Source organism: Clarias gariepinus, chromosome 20, assembly GCF_024256425.1.
Source record: "Clarias gariepinus isolate MV-2021 ecotype Netherlands chromosome 20, CGAR_prim_01v2, whole genome shotgun sequence".
NCBI lineage: Eukaryota > Metazoa > Chordata > Actinopteri > Siluriformes > Clariidae > Clarias > Clarias gariepinus.
Window position 1 is genome coordinate 19,325,118 of NC_071119.1, and position 20,508 is coordinate 19,345,625.

At 39.6% G+C, this 20,508-nt stretch overlaps 1 protein-coding gene across 2 annotated transcripts in view; it reads left to right on the forward strand.

Annotated features, from left to right (window-relative positions):
• nrxn2b (neurexin 2b) overlaps positions 1-20,508 on the forward strand; it is a 703,577-nt gene that overhangs the window by 80,861 nt on the left and 602,208 nt on the right. For both annotated transcript variants that reach the window (XM_053479498.1, XM_053479499.1), the window contains one exon: positions 9,762-11,001. In XM_053479498.1, the coding sequence (XP_053335473.1) occupies positions 10,290-11,001 (712 nt within the window). In that variant the 5' untranslated portion in view covers positions 9,762-10,289. The remainder of the gene's footprint in view (positions 1-9,761; positions 11,002-20,508) is intronic.

The window sequence follows — 20,508 nt, forward strand, 5'->3', positions numbered from 1 at the left end:
GTTTGTATTTCTTATTCACATTTCACAAGTCTATGAGCCTTACCATTTCTATGGTTTAAATAAGTGTTTTACAATTTGGCAGCTTCTGAACTTGACTTGAACTTGACAGTACGTTCCCAACAAATGTTTATCAGATACAGCCTATATAATAATAATAATAATAATAATAATAATAATAATATACTTATTCCTACTGTAATTTATTATTAAACATGTTTTGTTTTGAGTTGTGGTTTTCTAAATAATAGGAGATTAGCAGGGCTGTTTTTTGTTAGCCAAAGCTAATGTTTTTCCAAATTTTCTGGTAAACCCAACATTTTTTTTTTTTTTTTTTTTAGGGTTTATAATCTGTGTGTTATTTACAACAGACAACTTTCATACTTTGGCTAAATACATGTATTTAAAATCTTTAACCTTAATTATTAGTTTTGTACCGAGTTGTGGTTTGCAGGCTAGTGATTGATTAGCAGAAAAAAAAAAAAAAAAAACTCTTGTTAGTTAGCATTAGCTAACGTTGTTCCACATTTTTAGGTAAAAATAGCATTTATTTTCCAGCAGTCTTTATAATCTGTGTCCAATTTTTATATTTTTGGTAAAATCATGTATTTGAACTCTTTTACCTCAATTAGCTTTTCTCAAAACATTCACCACAGTCTTTTGTTCATATGAATATTCTAACTTAGTTTTTCTTCATGAAGAAGGGTTAAGGACACTCTCCTTGTGAGGGGTTTTGACATGTACTTTTCACAAAGCTTGCCTTTTGGTCTGAATTGTTTGTTTGTTAGCCTTGTAGCACGAGTGCAAAACCTTAAACAAGCCTTGGCTTATTTACTACATGTACACTTCAGTGAACATTGTGTACATTCATGTTTGTGCCAAAGTAAGAAGCTAATGATTTCCTTGGTTTTCAATATTCCTGAAACAGAACCTAGCATAACGCTTCTCTGCTACAAATGTTGATCTGTGAAGCATAAAATTAACAAATAAGTCAGTTGTACTGAAATGTCACATGACTGAATCGCAAATCGTCATGGACCGCTGGTGTTTTCCGTTTCTCAGCTCCTGTTTGAAAAACGGAATGTCCCGAGAATTTCTAAAAGCGGAAATCTAATGAGGCTTTTTCCGAGACGGATATGACATTTCAATCTGTGACGAGTGCTGCGGGAGGACGGTGACAGTGAAGCGGTATGACAGTGGCATAGCAGCTTGAATTTCAATCCTCAGAATGGTTATGGAAGGGGGGTGTGGGGGGGGGGGGGGGGGGGGGGAGAACTTAACCATTGAATATAAGAAGCTCTGTGACCTGGAATACTGATGGACTTAAAAAAATAATAATAATAATATATATATATATATATATATACAGTATATAGGAAAACAGTTTGTTGTGCTGTAATAATGATGCTTGAATTGAATGTTAAAGCAGTTTTATTTGTCAGGAGACATTTTGTTTGTGGTCTGTTTAATTTATTTAAAATATTTTTATTACTATTAGATTTTAATATCATTACATACTTATTATTTGTTTTAGTTTTTTTAAAAGAGGGGGCCTTTTTAATTTTGGTTCAGAGTTCGCTAATGAAGCAGTGTTTCCTGTTGTATAATTTATCTAATTAAGAAAAGTTAATAAGCAGTAAGCAGAATGAAAGCAAGGAGGGACTGTGTTTTCCCTCTTCAATAAGAAGTTATTTATCTGCCTGTTTTGCTCGTACGCGCTGCCTGAGAGAGAAGAAGAGCAGGTGAGGCACGAACGCGAAGATGAGAAAAGCACTGAAACGTGTGTCAGGAACAGGAAGTGCACCATTTCCAGAATCCAAACATGGCTGTCCCCTTCACCGTCCATTAACGCTGTCCTTATTTCCCTCATTTCTTTTTTTTTTTTTTTTTTTACTTAAAGCAGACTCACGTGACTTGTAATCTAGATGCACGAGTGGATTTCGAGACATTAGAATAAATACAGTCTGAAGATGAACTCCATTGGAGCGCAATACAAACTTGTAAATACATCATCAAGCCAAAACATACAGTACAATCGAAGAGCAAAACAACAAACCTTAAAGCAAATTTATAACAGCAAAATTTGATAACTCAGAACAGAACGGCGAGGTCCTAATTGAACATCATTGCTAACTGGACAATAAAATGGACCAATGTTTGTTGAATTTTAATAATATTTAATTAAATATATAATTCTATTTTTGTGTGAGTGATGGTGCGAAACAAAAATCTTCAAGCGCAGTACAGTGAAAAATCTCTTAGCTGCATTAAAACATTTACCGGTGCAAACATTTTGAAGAAGGCCGTACATCCGTAATCATTACTGTGAACATTCAGCGAGTAGAACGCCTGGTCCTTGAAAATCAGAAGAAAACTTGCAAGACGCAAGACAGAGCAGGTAAAAAGGAGTAGTGTGTAAGGACAAATGTTTAAGAATGTTAATTTAAAGAATTTCTTTGAAACTCATTTAAAGCAAGTGTTCTTACTTCTACCTATGCTGTGACAGTACCACAGCACTTATTTTTTCAGATATACTACATGTGCTACATTATGGTGCATAGTTCTACTATGGCATCTACTTTGTATTAGGTTATGTCTGCTCGGTATCAAGTATGTTTTTTGTTTTCTTAATTATATTCAGAATATCTACATCTTCTATACCACTTACCCTGTATACATGGTCGCAGGAAGCCTGGAGCCTATCCCAGGAGACTTTGGGCATTAGGCGGGGTACACCCCAGTCCATCTCATGGCAGACATGCACACTCACACAATTACACACTGTGGGCAATTTGGGAACACCAATTAGCCCCAAAAACCCACCAAGCATGGGGAGACGGGAGTAAGTCCGTACACGCATATGGACCCTGAAGCAGGAATCAACCCTCCTCCTCGATTCTGGAGGTGCAAGGCGACAGTGCTAACCACTACCCCACCGTGTTGCCCTATTTTCAGAATATTAGGACTTTATTCCAGAAATACTGTTTATATTAATTAATTTATTTGTAATAGTGAGTATTGTGATTGTATTCTGACTCTCTTGGATTTAATCAAAATATAATAATTTTCTTTATATGGCTCTACTCCAGAAATATTTTCTAAATGTTATGAATTTTTTTTTGAAAACTTGTTTTTGTTAACCAGTTTAAACCAATAGCCCTAAAACGCAGATGTAGCTTTCTGGCTTGACTAGTAAAATGTTGAAATGTGAAATTGCAGTTTGTTTTCTCAAATTCTATCCACTTGCTACAAGATTTCTGTGGCTCTACTGGCAAACTAAATTAACTATGGGTTTTTTCTCTCCCTGTATTGGATTACGGTAGGAGTCTGTCCATTTCCCATTCACCTTTTGTGTCTAGCTCTATCAGGCTGGATGCTGTGTGTAAGCATGTACATGCGTTCTTCCCTTTCTTTGCTTAAAATGCGGGAAAGAGAAAAAAAAAAGGATGTGCGGAAAGATGTTTCTTCCAAGACGAATGAGGGGGAGAAAGGTAAGGGCAGTGAGTGTGTGTGAGAGAGAGAGAGAGAGAGAGAGAAAGAAGGAGAGGACAACAACAGGATGTATGTAGTTGCCGAGAATTAATCAGGAGGCAACAAAGCGCACGACCAGTTTCTGCCGAGAGAATCAATCCATTTAAAAGAGCTCATCAGGCTTCCTCTGTCTTTCTCACACACACTCTCTCTCTCTCTTACACACACACACACACACACACACACACACACACAGACAGTGTTTTAAAGGAGAAGGCTATTCACTGTGTCTCGAGCTGCTCCTGGTTAATTATCTCACAGCAGCAGAAGCAGCAGCCTCCCTTGGACAGACGAGACTATTTTTTGGCCTCTGCTCCACTGAGATTTATAGCTCTCTTTCAGCAGTGAAAAAAGGTAAAACAGAAAGAAGAAAATACGTTATTTAGTTATTTATTGGTTTGTTATAAAAACGCCTACACCATTTATCATTTCGAGGCAAAATTCTCCTCCAAAATCGTATTGATTTTTATCCGATGCTGTGCAGAAGATTAGCAGAATAGAAAATTAGCAGGGTATTGAGGTCAAAGGTTATTTTTAAGCAGCACTAAACCATTTGGGAAGGAAACTGTGGAGTGGAGAGACTGTCGTGCCGTTCAGCCGTTACAGAGGCAAGAGGTCAGGGTACCGAGGTGTTTACTGATTGCCGCTCTGATGGACGCCTGACCCTGTGAGAGCCTTGAGAGGGCTCTAACAAACGCCAAGCCAACTGCTACGCCGGTATTTTGCAGTGTTTCGTCAGCCACTAGTTATCACCGACTGACGGGAAGAGAATTCGACTGGCGCTGACGGGGACCGGGATTGGTTGTTCAGCCAAGTGACTCGTTGTCGAGGAAAAGACAAAAGGAGCAATGAAATGGCAGAGCACATTTGAATTATGATTCACACCGCTGTGAAAATGAGAGGTAGACTAGTTTAGTTGGCAACATCCCAGCATGTGTGTGTGGCGGTCTGTGAAAACCTGTCAGGTATCACTGTGGCTAATTTATAGCAAGACGAAAAACAGGCTTTGCCTAAAAATCAGGTTTGTCTGTTCCTCTCCCCCTGTAGTTCAAGTCAAATCCAGACTTGATCAAATTTCTCAGAAATTTTGATACTGATGTATGGCATATGTACTATATTTGCAGATAAATGCAGTACATGTGCAGTCCAGTACTCTATAAAATTCTATGGTGTATGGTTCTACCTTAGTACATAGCTGGGTATGTACTGTATACTATAGTATGGTACATGGTTCTACCTGGAACCAGAGTATGGTACTATGGAACAAGAAACAGTACAAGGATACAGTTTATCTACATTAATTAAATCCCATAGTACATATTGATCCTTTTAATATTAAAGTACATACAAAGTTCAGAAGGTATCTAATACGCTATTGCCTCATATGGTACTATACCCTACCATTCCAGTAGTTTGTACTAAGATATATAATATGGCCCAATATGTACAACTGTACCATATAAGATACCTGCTAAAATTTGGTATCCACTGTGGGATCCAAAAACTACCATGGAATTCAAAGTCTTAAGGTGGTATACACCATAATACTACCCCACTTCTGAAATGGTACCTCCAATGCAGAAGGCCTGGGTTTGATTCCCACCCAATCCTCAAACCCCAAACCCCTGCCAATGAAAGCTGTGCCACTGGATCCAGGCCTGAATAAAATAGGAGGGTTGTGTCAGGAAGCGCACCCTGTAAACCTGTGCCAAGTTGTTGTTGAGATCAGGTGGTCTGCTGTGGCGACCCCTTGACGTGAGCAGCCGAAAGACCGTATAGTTTACCATAGTGAACTACCGTACATACCATAGTAACATTTCCTATGGGTAGTTTTTGGGGTGCGCAAAGTTTTAACATGAATTGTTTCTCTAAATGTGCTTGATCATTTCTGATTAGTTAAACATGTAGAAAAAAGTGTAACCTTTCCAGAGCACTGGTCTTGAGAACCTTAAAGCTCTTAAAGAGTCTTAAAGCTCAAACCCAGTGACTAGTGGCGGTACAGATCAGTACGTTATTATCGCAAAAAAATAATAATTGAGTCCCGATTTTAGAGAAGGGTGGGATATTGCAGACTTTCTATACTCCCACACTGTCACTCCTTTCACTTAAAGTTATGTCTGCTTTTATTCACGACCAGACAAAACAACGTGTTTGTTTTTCACAGCTATAATTATCACGATTTTCATTTTCAGCAGCTGATGCTGTCGCGTTCAAGGGGCGAAATAAATGTTGATCTTATTTCTGTATTTTCTCTCTCTCTCTCTCTCTCTTTCTTTTTCTGTCTCTCCTATCGATGTTAAGAATGTCAAAGGTTAGTCAAAACATCTAAAAAAAGAGTGTTTAGTTACCTCGAAAAATACACATCACTTTATATTCATTATCCTGATTTACTTTCAGCTTAAAGAGACAGAAGCCTTGAGCGAGCGAGAGAGAGAGAGAGAGAGAGAGAGAGAGAAGCATAATCCTCAAGAAAACCGAAGTAGATAAATAAAGCAACATTTATTTCACCCTTTTTGTAAAAAAGACCCTTGAGCCATAAAAAGAGAGAGATAGATAGATAGAGGGAGAGAGATTGGTCAAATGTTCTCAGTTAAAGCAAAAACTGTAATATAACAAAATGATGCTTCATATTATCTTTTAACGTTGTTTAAAAGGATGGCGGTACCGTACTGTTGCCTCCTTACACCCCTGTTTGCTGTTTGTCACCTCCAGGGTCCCTGGTTCCTTTATTGTATTTTGTTACTGTGGAAAATTCTGCACTTGTTTCTCCCGGGCGACCCCTCTTGAACCTCACTGACTGGATTATGGAATTAAAGCTGCACCGTTCCCAGAGAACATTTTATATAGGCAGGTGTGAAGCGTTTTTGGTCAACAAAACTTTGCGAATCTCTGACCTGTTAAATAAAAAAATATATATCTGCTCTCCTACTTCAACGGCATTATGCGAATATTTCACCATTCTCCCTAATGTGAATCCGATTTGGCAGGTTAATTATCACGATTTTCATTTTCAGCAGCTGATGCCGTCGCGTTCAGTGGCGGAATAAACGTTGATAGTATTGGCATAAGTCATCTGTGAGTATTAACCGTAGCTATAGAGCTTAAACAAGCTTTCCTTGATTATAATGTGCGCTTAACAGCTTGCATAAAGGTATAAAAATCATTCACAGCCACACATTTGGATACACACTTTATGGATATGAGGCTAACAAAGGAACCGTAATAGCTTTGATGCCATAGTGTAAGTAAAGGTAATTTGTGAAATGATGTATAAAAAGCCTCTCATCCTTAAGTTAAAACTTCTCATTATCACACTTTTTTCAGTTATGGTTTGTAGCACAAAAATACCCATGAAGCGATTCTTAGAGCTTCTAGCCATCATCTTGTGAGTATAATGCTTGTATAATGCCTGTATAATGCTGTATGTAGTCTCGTTTGGATAAATCCAGTGCTCCACAGCCAGTGACCTCTAGTCAAGCTCATCTCTTTGTTCACAATCTAATTACTAATGATAAAGATAAATAAAGCAACATATTTGCAAATAAGTTACCCAGAATCAACCCAGAAGATTTTCTCCAAGCATGGACCTCTTCATGGTTCCCATTGGTTCCAATGGCTCTCATTTGGTTTGTTGTTTGCTGCATTGGCTTTATTCAAATCAGAAACCTACAGAACAACTGCGTGCACAATCTGTCTGCTTTGTAGCGCATATAGTAGGAAGTTCTAGTATACAAGGCAACAGTATATTATCCAGGGCACAGTTTATGACTACAGAGAAAAGTTTGGCCAAAAGGACATGCATTTTTAAATGCACAACATTTGTGTGACCCTTTTCCCTTAAAATATGACTAAATATACAGTTTTTAACACCACATAACATAACACAACACATTAACATTGATTATCAGTTAAATATCAGTAAACTGCCGACAGAATCATGGGCACCAAAGGCTCATTTACTGTATGGCTGCGGAGACCAAGGGCCATCCTGTCTGGTCCGATCCTACAGAAAAGCCAATGCAACACAAATTGCAAAAAATTACCTTTTTTTTTTTAACAGCCCTGAGGTTAAACATATGCAAAAGGTTTTAGTCGTGAGTGATGAGTTATCAGCTTGAATAGATTATAAGTCAGCGAACAAGTGAGTAAGAGAACTGGATTAACAAGTAAAGCCGTGCTTAAGAAATAGACGTATTATACATCGTATATAGACGTGAGTGAGTTATAAACTCCATAGAAGAAAGTAGTCATCAGGTGAGTGTGGGGGAAGCAAGGTTGAATTGTGAGTTCGCTGTATAGGAAATTAAATCCTTCTTCTGAAATAAGTAAATAAAGGAAAGCACAGACTATTACTGTAGGCCAAGTGCAGCAATCACCATTTCCTTTGGTTACACTTCACTCTTGTTTAGTAGAAGAATTAAGACACAGAATATATTGAACAGTCAGTTTTTCATCCTTATTAATGCCAGGACTCTTAAGATACCTGGATAAAAGCAAAGTAATACACTTCATCATGACACCACCTTGTGAATATGACATTGAAAGTTGAATAGTTTTTGCATCCTAACAATGATTTCGCCTGCATGTGCTATGTGGGATATTTAAAGATGTTCGGAGTGGAGTCAAAGGTCTTTAGATGTCCTATTTACACTCAAACTGAGGGCATTTTTTTGTACATAAAGGGAAAAAGAAAACACCCTGCAGTATTATTTATAGGGAGCTGGTCAGTGTGCAGTCTGTCCCTATTAAACTATGTGCATGATATGTAATAAAATAACACATTTTAAAGCATAAAAATAAACAGGATTTCCTGGGGCTCTATCTAAACCCAACCTCTCCTGACATAGCGGGGCTGAACTTAACCATCAACTCAATATATTTCAACTTATGAAAATGCATATTCCAGATATTATTTTCCTTTATACAGTATATACTTCAGGGCTTTTGTGGCTCAGTGGTAGGCTTTTTGCCTGCCATGCACAAGACAGCCAATGCCTCAAACACAGAAAGTGCAGCTGCAGGGCACCCTCAGTGCCAGTCCAAAAAGGAAAGGCAAGCAGCCAAAAGAACATCATCATTGTATAAAATAAAAATCATCATATAAAATTATTTATTTAACTAAAACCTTAAAGAAAACAAACAAACAAACAAAAAAAAACACCTGCCTTATTGCATAGGTTTTCATTGTGCCACCAAAACAGCTCTGACCCATCAATGCATGTTCTCCACAAGACCCTTCAAGGTGTGCTGTGGTTTCTGCCAACAAGATATAAGCAGATTCTTCCATGGACCAGAGTTGTTTGTCCAGCACTTCCAAGGGATGCCCAATCAGACTGAGATCTAAAAAATTTGTTAAAACCCCCAAATCATTAGATTCTTAGACTTGCCCATTGTCGCTTATAGTGTTCTGGGATTATTGTTCTTCGGTTTCATCAGTTTATAGTTCAAAGGTCATTTTCCCGAAAAGCCGAGTTACAAGTGAAAGAAAACGTCAAGTCAGGTAAATACAAATCTGAGTTAAGTTGGCGGGGAGTCAATAAAGTTTAAATCCGAATCGAGTAACTAGTTACAGTAGTCAAGTTCACATGTAGTTTTTGAGTCAGTAAATGTGTGACTAATGTATGACTCCAGACTGAGTCACTTACTTGAATTCGTTTGTTGTGATTTGGTTTATTAATAGGTCAAGTCACAGCAGACATGTGGTGCGATTTTCACAGCGCTTCTGATATTTCTGTCTAAGTAGTTGCTATACCCGTGTCATAATAATTAACATTCCTTGTATGTCTGTATAATTATTATTAAAAAGTCACCTAGGGCATAGATGATCTTTTGGCCTGTCTGTACTCTAAATAAATCTGTTGATCGTTGGGAATTTTCATAGAGGGCATGGTTTATATTGACTAACGCATTAAGTTAAGTCATGTCCAGTGGCTTTTATTGTCATTTTACCCATCTACAGGTAAATACACAGTGAAAGGAAACAGCGTTTCTACAGGACCAATGTGCTACATACAGTACATGCAACATAAATTAACAGAATCTAGCTAACTAGGGCATCTAATTAACTGACTATCTAAGACAAACCAAATTGACACCATAAATTAACAAAATAAAACAACAACAACAAAAGATATGCGTAGCATATTATGAACTGTACAAAGATTTTTTTTTTGACTGTTGCACTTCTGGTCACTTGTGCATGATATTTATGTTCATTTGTTCTTCTCTTGCAGCGGCCTTGAGGTCAGGATGATGCAAGAACCAGGATCTTCCCTGGCTTAATTCCTCTGGGAGGAAAAGACGGATTAGGGAGAAGTAGACCAAGGTGACAGAGGACCATGCACACTTTCTCTTGTCCACTGGATGCGAGATAACTCAGATGCCCTTTGCTATTTAAACGGAATCAGCTAATTTATCTCCTACTTTCATCCCTTCGTTTCTTTTTGAGGAATACCGCATGCCTCAGCTGAATTCACAGACACAAGTTTGAGATTCGTTCTTCTGACTTCTCTTGCAGTTCAAAGGGTGCCCACTAATGGAGAGAAGGAGAGATTTTGGAAAAAATCAAGCCGGAACCAGAGAGTGACAAAGAAGCTAAAGAATCTGCTGAACACTCAGCACTTGGAATAAGGCCCTTGGAGATTTTGAGTGTGCCACTCTGTAGTTTAATCCCCCACTGGAAAAGAAACACAGAGTTTTGTCAGCTATCCTGCCCAAGATTCACCTCCGTTTATAAAAATTTTATTCAGGATTTAATCAGGATGACAAGGGAAACCAGGTCCTCATGGTGGCCCATGTGGCTCTTAGCCTTAATGGGGTACTTTCATTCTGTGGAGGCTCTGGAGTTTGGTGGAGCACCAGGGCAGTGGGCTCGCTATGCCCGCTGGGAGGCAGGTTCGATCGGAGAGCTAAGTTTCAGTCTGAAAACCAATGTTAGCAAAGCCCTCGTACTGTACCTGGATGATGGAGGCAACTGCGACTTTCTAGAGCTCCTGATCGCAGAGGGACATCTAAAGTTGCGTTTCGCCATCCACTGCGCTGAGCCAGCCAGCATTCACATGGAGACTCGTGTCAGTGACGACCGTTGGCACATGGTCCTCCTTACACGCAACTACCGCGAGACTATGCTTATGGTGGATGGTGAGACCAAAGTGGCAGAGGTTCGCTCCAAGCGCAGGGAGATGGCCGTGGTTAGTGACTTATTCGTGGGAGGAATTCCACCAGATGTTCGCCTGTCTGCCCTCACCTCCAGCACGGTAAAATACGAGCCTCCGTTCTTGGGCCTTATTTCCAACTTGAAGGTGGGCGAGATGCCTCCTACCTTGCTTAACAGCCAAGGAATTCAGAGCGACCTGGAGTACTTGTGTACCAAGCAAAACCCATGTCTTAATGGAGGATTCTGTGTTGTCCAGTTTGGAGAGGTGCAATGTGATTGCACGCACACACGCTTCAGGGGGAAATACTGCAAGGAAGGTAAGAAGTACAGTAGTGGCTGTTTTGCATATTGTTATTATGTATTATTGTTTATGGATGACATGGTGTCTCGGGTAATGTCACTGCCTTTTAGTTCCAGGGATGCCAGTTTGAGCTTGGGTTACTGTATGTGAAGCGTTTAAATGTTCTTCTGATTTCTGTGTGCATCGTATCAGCTGGTCCCTGGTAATGGCCATCCCCACTGAGTGTATTCATAGTCCTTCAGTCTTCCTTTGCTTATGTTTAAAAAAGAAAATGGAAAATGTTTGGCATTGTTCTAACTTGCACGGAGATGCTTACACCCTTAAAAAATGTCAGTCCTTACCAAGAACAAGGGTTCTTTTAGAGAAATTAACCAAAGCAACCATAAAGAGGGCCAGATTTAGGATTGTATTGATCTTAGAAACATAGTATAAAGTTTCCTATGATTGGCTGAAAAGGTATTTTGCTGGTGAAGGTTAGTACTTTACAATAAACAATTACTTAATGTACCAGTGAATATTTGGAGGCGGTATGGTGCAGTAGTGTTTAGCACTGTGGAATCACACCTCCAGGGTCAAAGGTTCCCAACTTGGGTCTGTTTGTGAGGAGTTTGCATGTTCTTTCTATGCTTGGTGGTTTTCGTCCAGGTACTCTGGTATCCTCCAACAATCCAAAGATTGCTTGTAGAGTGTGTGTGTGTGTGTTTGTGCCCTGCGATGGGTTGGCACCATGTGCAGGGTAAATCTGGAAGTGTCCTGTGATTAGGCTCCACTAAAAGTGCTAGCTGCAACCCTGTCTACAGGACAAGTGGTATAGAAGATACTTACTTGTGATATAGAGATTTTTCTTTTCATATATTTCACACAAGGTCTGAGTTAAGCTCAGCGTTGAGTAAATGAAATCCTTTAAATATAATAATTTAAACAATAAAAGGTTTCAGCGATCAGAGATGGGTGGTTGATTTGTTTTCTGTGTGAAGGTTAAGCGTTTTGTCCCAGTCTGGGTTTCCAGTACACTTAGGTACCATTTCAGGAAGAATGAAACCATTGCTGAACTTTTTTCACTTTGCCTCTCCCTACAAGCACAACACAACAACAAATTCCACCAATTCCCAGCCAATCACTCTTTCTCCTTCCATCCCAGAATGCAATTCAATTTCCCGCTGAGGATCTTTGACCCCAATGCGCTGCTTGTTTTCTCTCTTTCACTGTCCATTTTTTTTCCGAGAGATTTCGCTCGTATCGCTTTCACTTGCCTTAGAAATCTCCTTTTGTACTGTTACTTACTCTCACAACATCTGCCATTTCCTATCTTCTCTCATGCCTGGTTTTGTTACTTTTATTTTCATTTATCCTTCTCTTTTTTGCCTACATTGATACTCCTTCACGATTCTTTCCTTCTTTAACAAATCCTTGCCCTCCAAATCCCTCTTTTTTTTTTTGCTCTCTTGTTCTTTAACTTCCTTGCCATTTATCTTTCCACAGTGCTATTGTCTATCCTAAGTTGGATGCTCCATATTTTTGCTGTTCAGTGCACTTTCTTTTTCCATTATCCCCATGTGCCCCTCCCCTCTCTTTTTTCTTCTCTAAGGTTTTCTACTTATCTTCCTATGCATTCTTAAAAACTCACTCATTTCTCGTTTTTTCACTCCATTACAAGAAATCTGTAAGGTTTATTCTCACGTTGTACAAACCCCGAACAGCAAGTCGCAGCACTGCTGCTTGTCATTGTGGTTGCTGGTGGCTGACGGAGGTGTCAGGATCATTTCTCCCTCCTCTCTCGCATGTGTTTATTCACCCTTTTCTCTTTTAATGTGTCTCATTTTCACCTCTTTCGCTGCATTTTCCTCCACCTCACCACGTCTGTCCCCTACCCTCCTCACAGGGTGGAATGAAGTGTATCCTGGTTGAGTGCTGATACCGTTTAGCTGTTGGCATAAGCAGGATGCAGAATATCAATGCGTGCCCACTCTGACTCCAGGAAATATGTGTTCTTTCAACAACAACAAAAAAATAATAATAATAATAAAAAGGCAGAGTAAAGAAAGAAGGAAGTGAGAAAGAGAGAGAATTTAAATTGTTTTTTGCCGCTGAGTCATTTAAAGGCACTTAATGAAGGGGTTAGCAATTCGGGCTGTAATAAATAAAATCTCTTGTTCAAACCACAGGGCATCTGTTTTATGTTTTCTTGTGCAAAAGCATGTAATTTAGCACATAAGCATATAAACTCGCTGGTCACTTTAATAGGAGAACCTGGACATGACTGCAAAAAAAAAATGTGCTTGGTTAAATTCCCAATATGGCTTTGGAACTAACAATAGGAGATGGAATAGGCCTAGATATAACTGGCACTTGCCATCTTTGGGAAGGTCAGGAGTATATCGGAAGTGTTCTCGGCACGTACTGTAACAATGATTCTGATCTATTAAGTAGTGTTCTTGTACTCAGCAGGTGCACAAGTACTGAAAAGTCAGAGGCTTTGGTGCTTTATTGACACTGTGCTCTTGTTGTCCTGTGGTGGTGTTGATCAGGTCAGAAGGTCCCAGGTTTAAACCCCAGTACCACACAAGCTGCCACTTTTGTGCCCTTGAGCCAAGGTCTTTACCACTCTAAGATGTGTAATTATATATATATATATAGTAGGGAAGGGCATCTGCCAAATGTTTTATGTTTCATACTTTTGGGTGACCCTGTTCAATCAGGCAAAAAAAATAAAAAATGCAGCAGACAATGTATAGATATATAATGTATAGGTTGAGGGATTTATTCATTTAATAAAAATAGGAAATATTGGATTTTAATGACGTTAGTTACTGCATGGTCGTATAAGTAACACCAACTTAAAAAAAAAACACCATTTATATTTGTGGTGAGCAAAAACGCATTTCAGAGTGGCAGCAACAAGAATAAGAATGCTGTGGACTACACAATTTGGGACAAGTTTTACACCGATGTCCTTTGTGATGCAACCCTGACTGTGGCTATTATGGTCTGAGTGTAGGGTTAAGCGTGTTCGCCAAGGTTCCAACAGTAGCAACCCGCGTGGTGGTGGGGCTCAAACCCAAAATGCCCCCACACATATGCACCGCTAAATAGGAATAAACAATGCTATGTCGTAGTGCGAGCCCAGGTCACTAGTAGAACAGTACCATCACAAAAATGATTTTGTGATGAAAAGAATTTATTAAATTAGGAAAAGAATTTTGGGATCTTTTTTAAATAAAAAAAATAAATAAGGAATTAATGAAATTATGACCTGTTATCTCTGGCATAAAAAGTCTAAAGATGCCGGAGCAAACTAGTCTGCGTGGGTAGACCCAGTGACACAAATTCAAACTGTTCTTGGAAAAAAAACGAGACCGAGTGGGAGATGAAAGAGAGAGGATATAAATGAAGAATGAAGTCATCACTCCTACCTTCATCCAAGCTCATCCTTTTCTGTCCCTCTTCCGTTTTCCAGTAAAGGCACACTAGTCTGCGTGCCCGCTCCCTCTCGTGATGCCACCTATGAACCAATTTCCTCCTCTCTCCCGTAGTGCCGGGGTGTAATTAAAATGGATGCTTAATCACCTGCATGGGCCATTGTTTTAATTATGACCCCAGTCTCTTCGCGCTGAACCTTCATCGCTATAATAAAGTGTACCACTTCAAAAATCGGCTATAATTAAAGGCTATGCAGAATGGCAGTGGTGATTTAAAAAATATATATATTTACCCAATGCCTGCTTTTTCTGTAAATAAAAAAAGGAAAAAAAAATTTTTGCTAGGTTGTTAGCAAGCTGTTGGGGGTTCTGGTGATGCTGATAAAATAAATGTAATAAAATTAATTGAGATACAGTTGAGTCAAAATGTAGTAAAATAAATTGACACATAATTGAATCTAATGTAACTTGAAGTGTTTTTGAGGTTAACAAACAACTATTTAGGATAATGTTTGTGCTAACAGTGCTAGCTAGACTAGCATTTCCTATTGACCTTTGTTTATTAGCAACGTTAGCATTTTTCACTGCACAGAGATGAAAATGTTCTCCAGTATCATTTTCTACCTTTAACCACATAATTATCAGGGGGAAACAAAACAAACACACACACACACACACACACACACACTATACGTTCTCTCAATGCTAGCCAGTGCTGTGATCTTTTCCTATGCAGAGCCTGGGTAATAAAGGCGCTCAGGCACTGCTAAAATAAATCGTTTTCTAATCCATATCTCCGCTCAGGCAAAATGTCACAGCAGAGCTAGTTTACTCTCCAGACAAATCCAGTTTCTGTAATTACAGATATGAAATCCGATGTGAAGAAAATGAAAAATTGCACGAGTCGCAGGGCTGGCTAAGCCCGAAACGCACTAGCGCATAATCTAGCTCGGCATTCCGCACCTTCAGTTATTGCTGAGTTTATAGGTTTATGAAACTGTTGTAAATTGGATTCAGAAGTGTTCTTTTTGTGACTGAAATGTGGAATTACCTGAGAAACATGAATAACAGTAGGAAGGTGCTTAACTATCCTGTTATTAAGTGTACGGAACAAAACGGCTATTCACTTAAATGATGGCGTTCTGATGATGATGGATTCAGTCAGGTTTCTTTTTTTCTCCTCCAGAGTGACAATATGGCAAGATATTGCATTACTTAGCATATTAACTCAAACAGTAATACTTCAACCTGATTTGTATGGTTATTGATCATTTATATGTCATTATGGCTTAGTGGTTAGCACTGTCGCCTTGCACCTGCAGGGTCTGGGTTCGAGTCCCGCCTCAGGTCTGTGTGCATGTTGTCCCCGTGCGTGGTGGGTTTCCTCTAGGTGCTCCGGTTTCATCCCACAGTCTGAAGACATGCTAATTAGCGTTCTCAAATTGCCCGTTGTGTGTGAATGAGTGTACATGTGTGTGCGCCTCATCCAGGGTGTACCCCGCCGCATGCCTCCACGACCCGGTACGCAGGATAAAGCGATACAGACAGTGAGTGAGAGTAATTTCTTCTCTCGTTTGGCCTAATCATCACTTCTATAACAGAGCACGGGTTGCCCATTTTCCACACACACACACACACACACACACAGACATTCACCATACTGACCTTTCTAAACTTGCATTCACACAGCAAGACTGTTCTCACTTCATCTCTCACACACTTGATCACACACAACAGTGACCTTTTACACTGACTCACACACACACATACGTGTGCGCAACGCCCGAGCATGTTATTACTTCACAGCTCTATAAATGTTGCATTCTGGAATCTTCGTGCGATTACGTAGATCTGTCAGCTTGGTCCTAATATAGACTGAGTTTGACACAGTTCCTTAAACTTACACAAACACACACACGCACACACACGCATACACATACGCTGCTCCAAATTCCCCACTTTGTCCCCAAATATCCCCAAATATCTCCCATGCGACACCGAGGCTCTGACACCATGGCAACAGGATTAGATGGGTGGTCAGGGAGAGGAGGACATAAAGGAGAGTAATACATCATGGCGATAATTACACACACACACACACACGCAGACATAATTGCACTTTAGCCCCACTGGCAAGGGGAAGGAGCCTCTCAACATACATGAGATTAATGATCAGGCTCTTGTCTCTTTACACACACAACCACACACACACACACACACACACACACACACAAAGCTAGGTGATAGCTACACCGCCCCTTTCTGTTGTGTCATGAAGGCTCCAGTGGACATATTGACCTTGCATTACATTTAATAATTCATCTCAGAGCCACTGGTCCGGTAGCGATCGTACTTGATAGAGAGCCTCCCGTAAGAAGGGATGTTTACTTAAGGGCTGTGACATGACACCTACAGTACATGAGCTCTTTATAAGAGCTGACGTAAAACCTGTGACGTCAACATCATCAATGCTTATTCCAATATGACCAAGACTGCTTCTGTCAAGACATAATACTGTATGTGCCATAGATATGATACAGGTTATGTTATAGGAATTACACAACAGACTTTTGTGGCCCGTATACTATATTTCTAGTGCTGTATATGCTATTTTTATTTTTATTCTGTATGTGTCTGACATTCCAGAAGCACACGAAATGATGAAAATGCATCATTCCTTGCCCACACGGTTTCTGAGATGTAAGCGTTTATGCTGGCTGTGTGTGTGCTGAGTGTGTGTGTGAGTGGAAGCCGTGTGGCTTAAGGTAGTTAGTTGCTTGTTGGGTGAAGCCATGAACTGTACATACAGTACCTGCACGGCTCCCACAGCAAAAAAACGCCAGCTAATATAACAGCTAACCCTGTCATTGAATGCACCTCTCTGTTTAAAAACAGCATACGAGGAAAAAAATCGAGACTCATATTTCCGGCGCTAAAATATGGAAAGGACAAGCTCTGAATAAAAACTAAATGTCTTTATATTTTAGGCCAAGCTGAAAGTAAAACTCAGCTACTCAGAACTTTTTGCGAGATCTCGCGAAATGTTTGCAAGATCTTGCAAACAAAAAAATGGCAATTTTTTTTTTCCTAGCTTACGATTTTTTTCGCCCATATTCTGAAGCAACTAATTTTTAGCCTCAAATCTTTTGTGATTTTTTTTTCTCCAACGTTTATTTTTTTCCACCCACCTCCCTTTAGGGGTTTAGTAGGCTACTGATCTTTGGACAGGAAATTTTTTAAAGTAAAACGCTAGCCAGAGTAGTGCAACTAAGGTAGCGAACTTTGTCTTCCAAAAACCTTGACACAACCAACTGACCAATACTGACCGTACCATAGAGCCCTATTTTTTAAGATGGATAGCTTGTTTCTCAATATATGTATTAAATATAGTACTATAAAAATGAACTATAAAAACAAAAACAGGACAATATGTGGCCTGAGAAATGACGTATATTTTCCAGGACACAAATAGAAAAGGGACAATTTTGGGCAAACATGGACAGGTGGAAAACCCAAGGTGGGCTACAGATCCAGGTTCACCCCAGGTGGATACACCTTGGTGGTGAACCTGTAGCTGATGCTACTCGTTTTAATTTCCACCATACTTACTGTAACTGCATGTACCGCGTATACTTTTTGCAGTTGTGCGAATGAGTAGAATAGAACGAAATAATTTGCAGCATAAAGCATTTTTTGGTAAAATTTTTTGGTATTGCTAGCACCGTGGGAAAAAAAAAAAAATTTGTGTGTGTATGTAGCCACACATCGGTCAAGGACTGTCTTGACTTACCTATCTAACTATCTTGCAATGGTATGTTGTTATTATTTATATATTCATTTATATATATTTATATATTTATATGGGCCAGTAGTAGCTCAGTGGTTAAGGCATTGGACTACGGTTCAGAAGATCCCAGGTTCAAACCCCACAACCACCAAGTTGCCACTGTTGGGTCCTTGAGCAAGGCCCTTAACCCTCAACTGCTCAGATGTGTAATGACATAAAAATGTAAGTCGCTCTGGATAAGAGCATCTGCCAAATGCCCAAATGTAAATGTAAATATTCAATGAGGTTTCGAGGCAAACACCAACCGTAATTACTCGAGTCCAGTCGTCTGGTTAATGAATTTATAATTTGACCAACATTGGGAACACTCAATAGCATGGTGGCTTAGTGGTTAGCACTGTCACATTGCACCTCCAGGATATGGGTTCGATTCCTGACTCGGGTCTGTTTGCATGGACTTTGCATGTTCTCCCCGTGCTTGGTGGGTTTGCTCAGGGTTTCCTCCCATAGTTCAAGGACATCCACATTGGGCTAATTGGTGTTCCCAAATTGCCCGGGTGACTGTGCATGTGTGCTCTGGGATGGATTGCCACCCCATCCAGGGTGTACCTCATTTTGTGCTGTAAGTCTCCTTGGGGTAGGCTTCAGAACCACCCCCTTCCCCCCCCTCCTCCCTTCTGCGACCCTATATACAGGATAAAGCAGTATAGATGGTTGAGTAAGTGAGTTAGTGGAAACACCCAGTGTTCCAATGTTAAAAGCGCCATGATTTTGCTTTTGAAAATGTATATTCCTACATTTCCACATACAGGAAATAAGACAAGTGCCTGAGATTAGGGAGGTTCCATTGCATCGCTCTACGCACATTCTCCGTTTCTTAACCTGACAAATTTGTGAACATTAGTGAGATCTCGCAAAAATTTCGAATGAAATGAATGTCAATTTATTGTAAGGTGTAATAGCGATAAAAGTGGCTTCCCGAGCGTGGACACACATGGTCGTCATCAAGCCTGCAGAGGTGGTAAAAACACATTGCGTAGGGTGCAAGAGTGATTAAGCGTCACTCCCAGTGTTCTCCACAGCTCTCTTGTCTCACTCACTTAATTTGGAGCCGGGGCTGGAGGACATCCAATGGGAGAAGGACGGAAAGGGGATCAAACTGGATATTGAATTCTTGCTGTCTGTCTCCTGCCAATACTTGTAATGGAAAAGTCCTTAAACGCTGCAGTTTGCACTTTCTGAACAGTAGACCAAACTGTCTGTCCTTCGGTCTGTCTCTTTCTGACGATTCCTTTGTATCGTTATAAATAATTTGGCATTCCAAGTTTTTTAATATTTGATTAGTGCTGGAAAAGATTTCACTTCCACAAAACCCACAAAACCAAGAGTTTTGTCTGAAAGTCAAGTCTAAAAAATTCTGCTTGTGTATTCTGTCTGAGAGAAGTGTCTGACATTTTTTATTTTTTATTTTTTGTAAATCATTGTACGTTTATACTGCTTTCCTGCATATCCCATAATGTTGTGTGCCAAAAATTGATTGCAGCACCGAACCTGACAGGAAAAAAATGAAATAAATAAAAGCTTCCATACTTACATAATACTTGTGCTATTTTTTTCCATCTAGCCTAACAGGCTTAGTGTCAGCATCTGCCGCCTTTGAAGAATCTCTGAAATCATTTCCCTAAAGATACCTCCATAGATTTGGAGTTGCCTTCTCAGACGATAGCTTACAGTAGGCAACAAGTCAGCTGCCTTAAGTTTCAGACAGGGCCATGCCTTTAAACAAATATGTCTGCTCTAAAATGTGTTTGTCTTTTTTTTCCCTTTCAGTCCTGAAAACTTTCCTTTTTTTATGTATCTCAATTAGTCGTACTGTGGGAGCTTGACAGTCGGTACCTAAATACAGACAGAATGCAGAATTCAACTATAATTCAACAATGTTTTGTTGAAATACATTACCATTACTGTGCAAAAGTCTTGAGCTCCTGATTTCTTTATATTTTTTGCTTCCAAAGGGCCAGACTTTCTTGTATTTTTAATGCGGCCTTGAGAAATAGTTTAACTTTTTCAGCTTCATTTTTTGCTTCTCATTTTCAATCCAGTCCCTGTACCTGAGCAGCTTCAGAGGAATGGATTTGTTTTTTAACCCCACAATTTGGCCTATGGTTCATTCAAGCGTAACTTAAGCTATGAACCAGTGAGAAACAGGTACAAATGATGACAGATGATAAGTGGTTGAAACAGACGAGAGGGGAAATGAGGTTTCTACTGAGGTTTTTAAATAAACAATTCATTTTTAAGTTTTATCCTTTGGTGT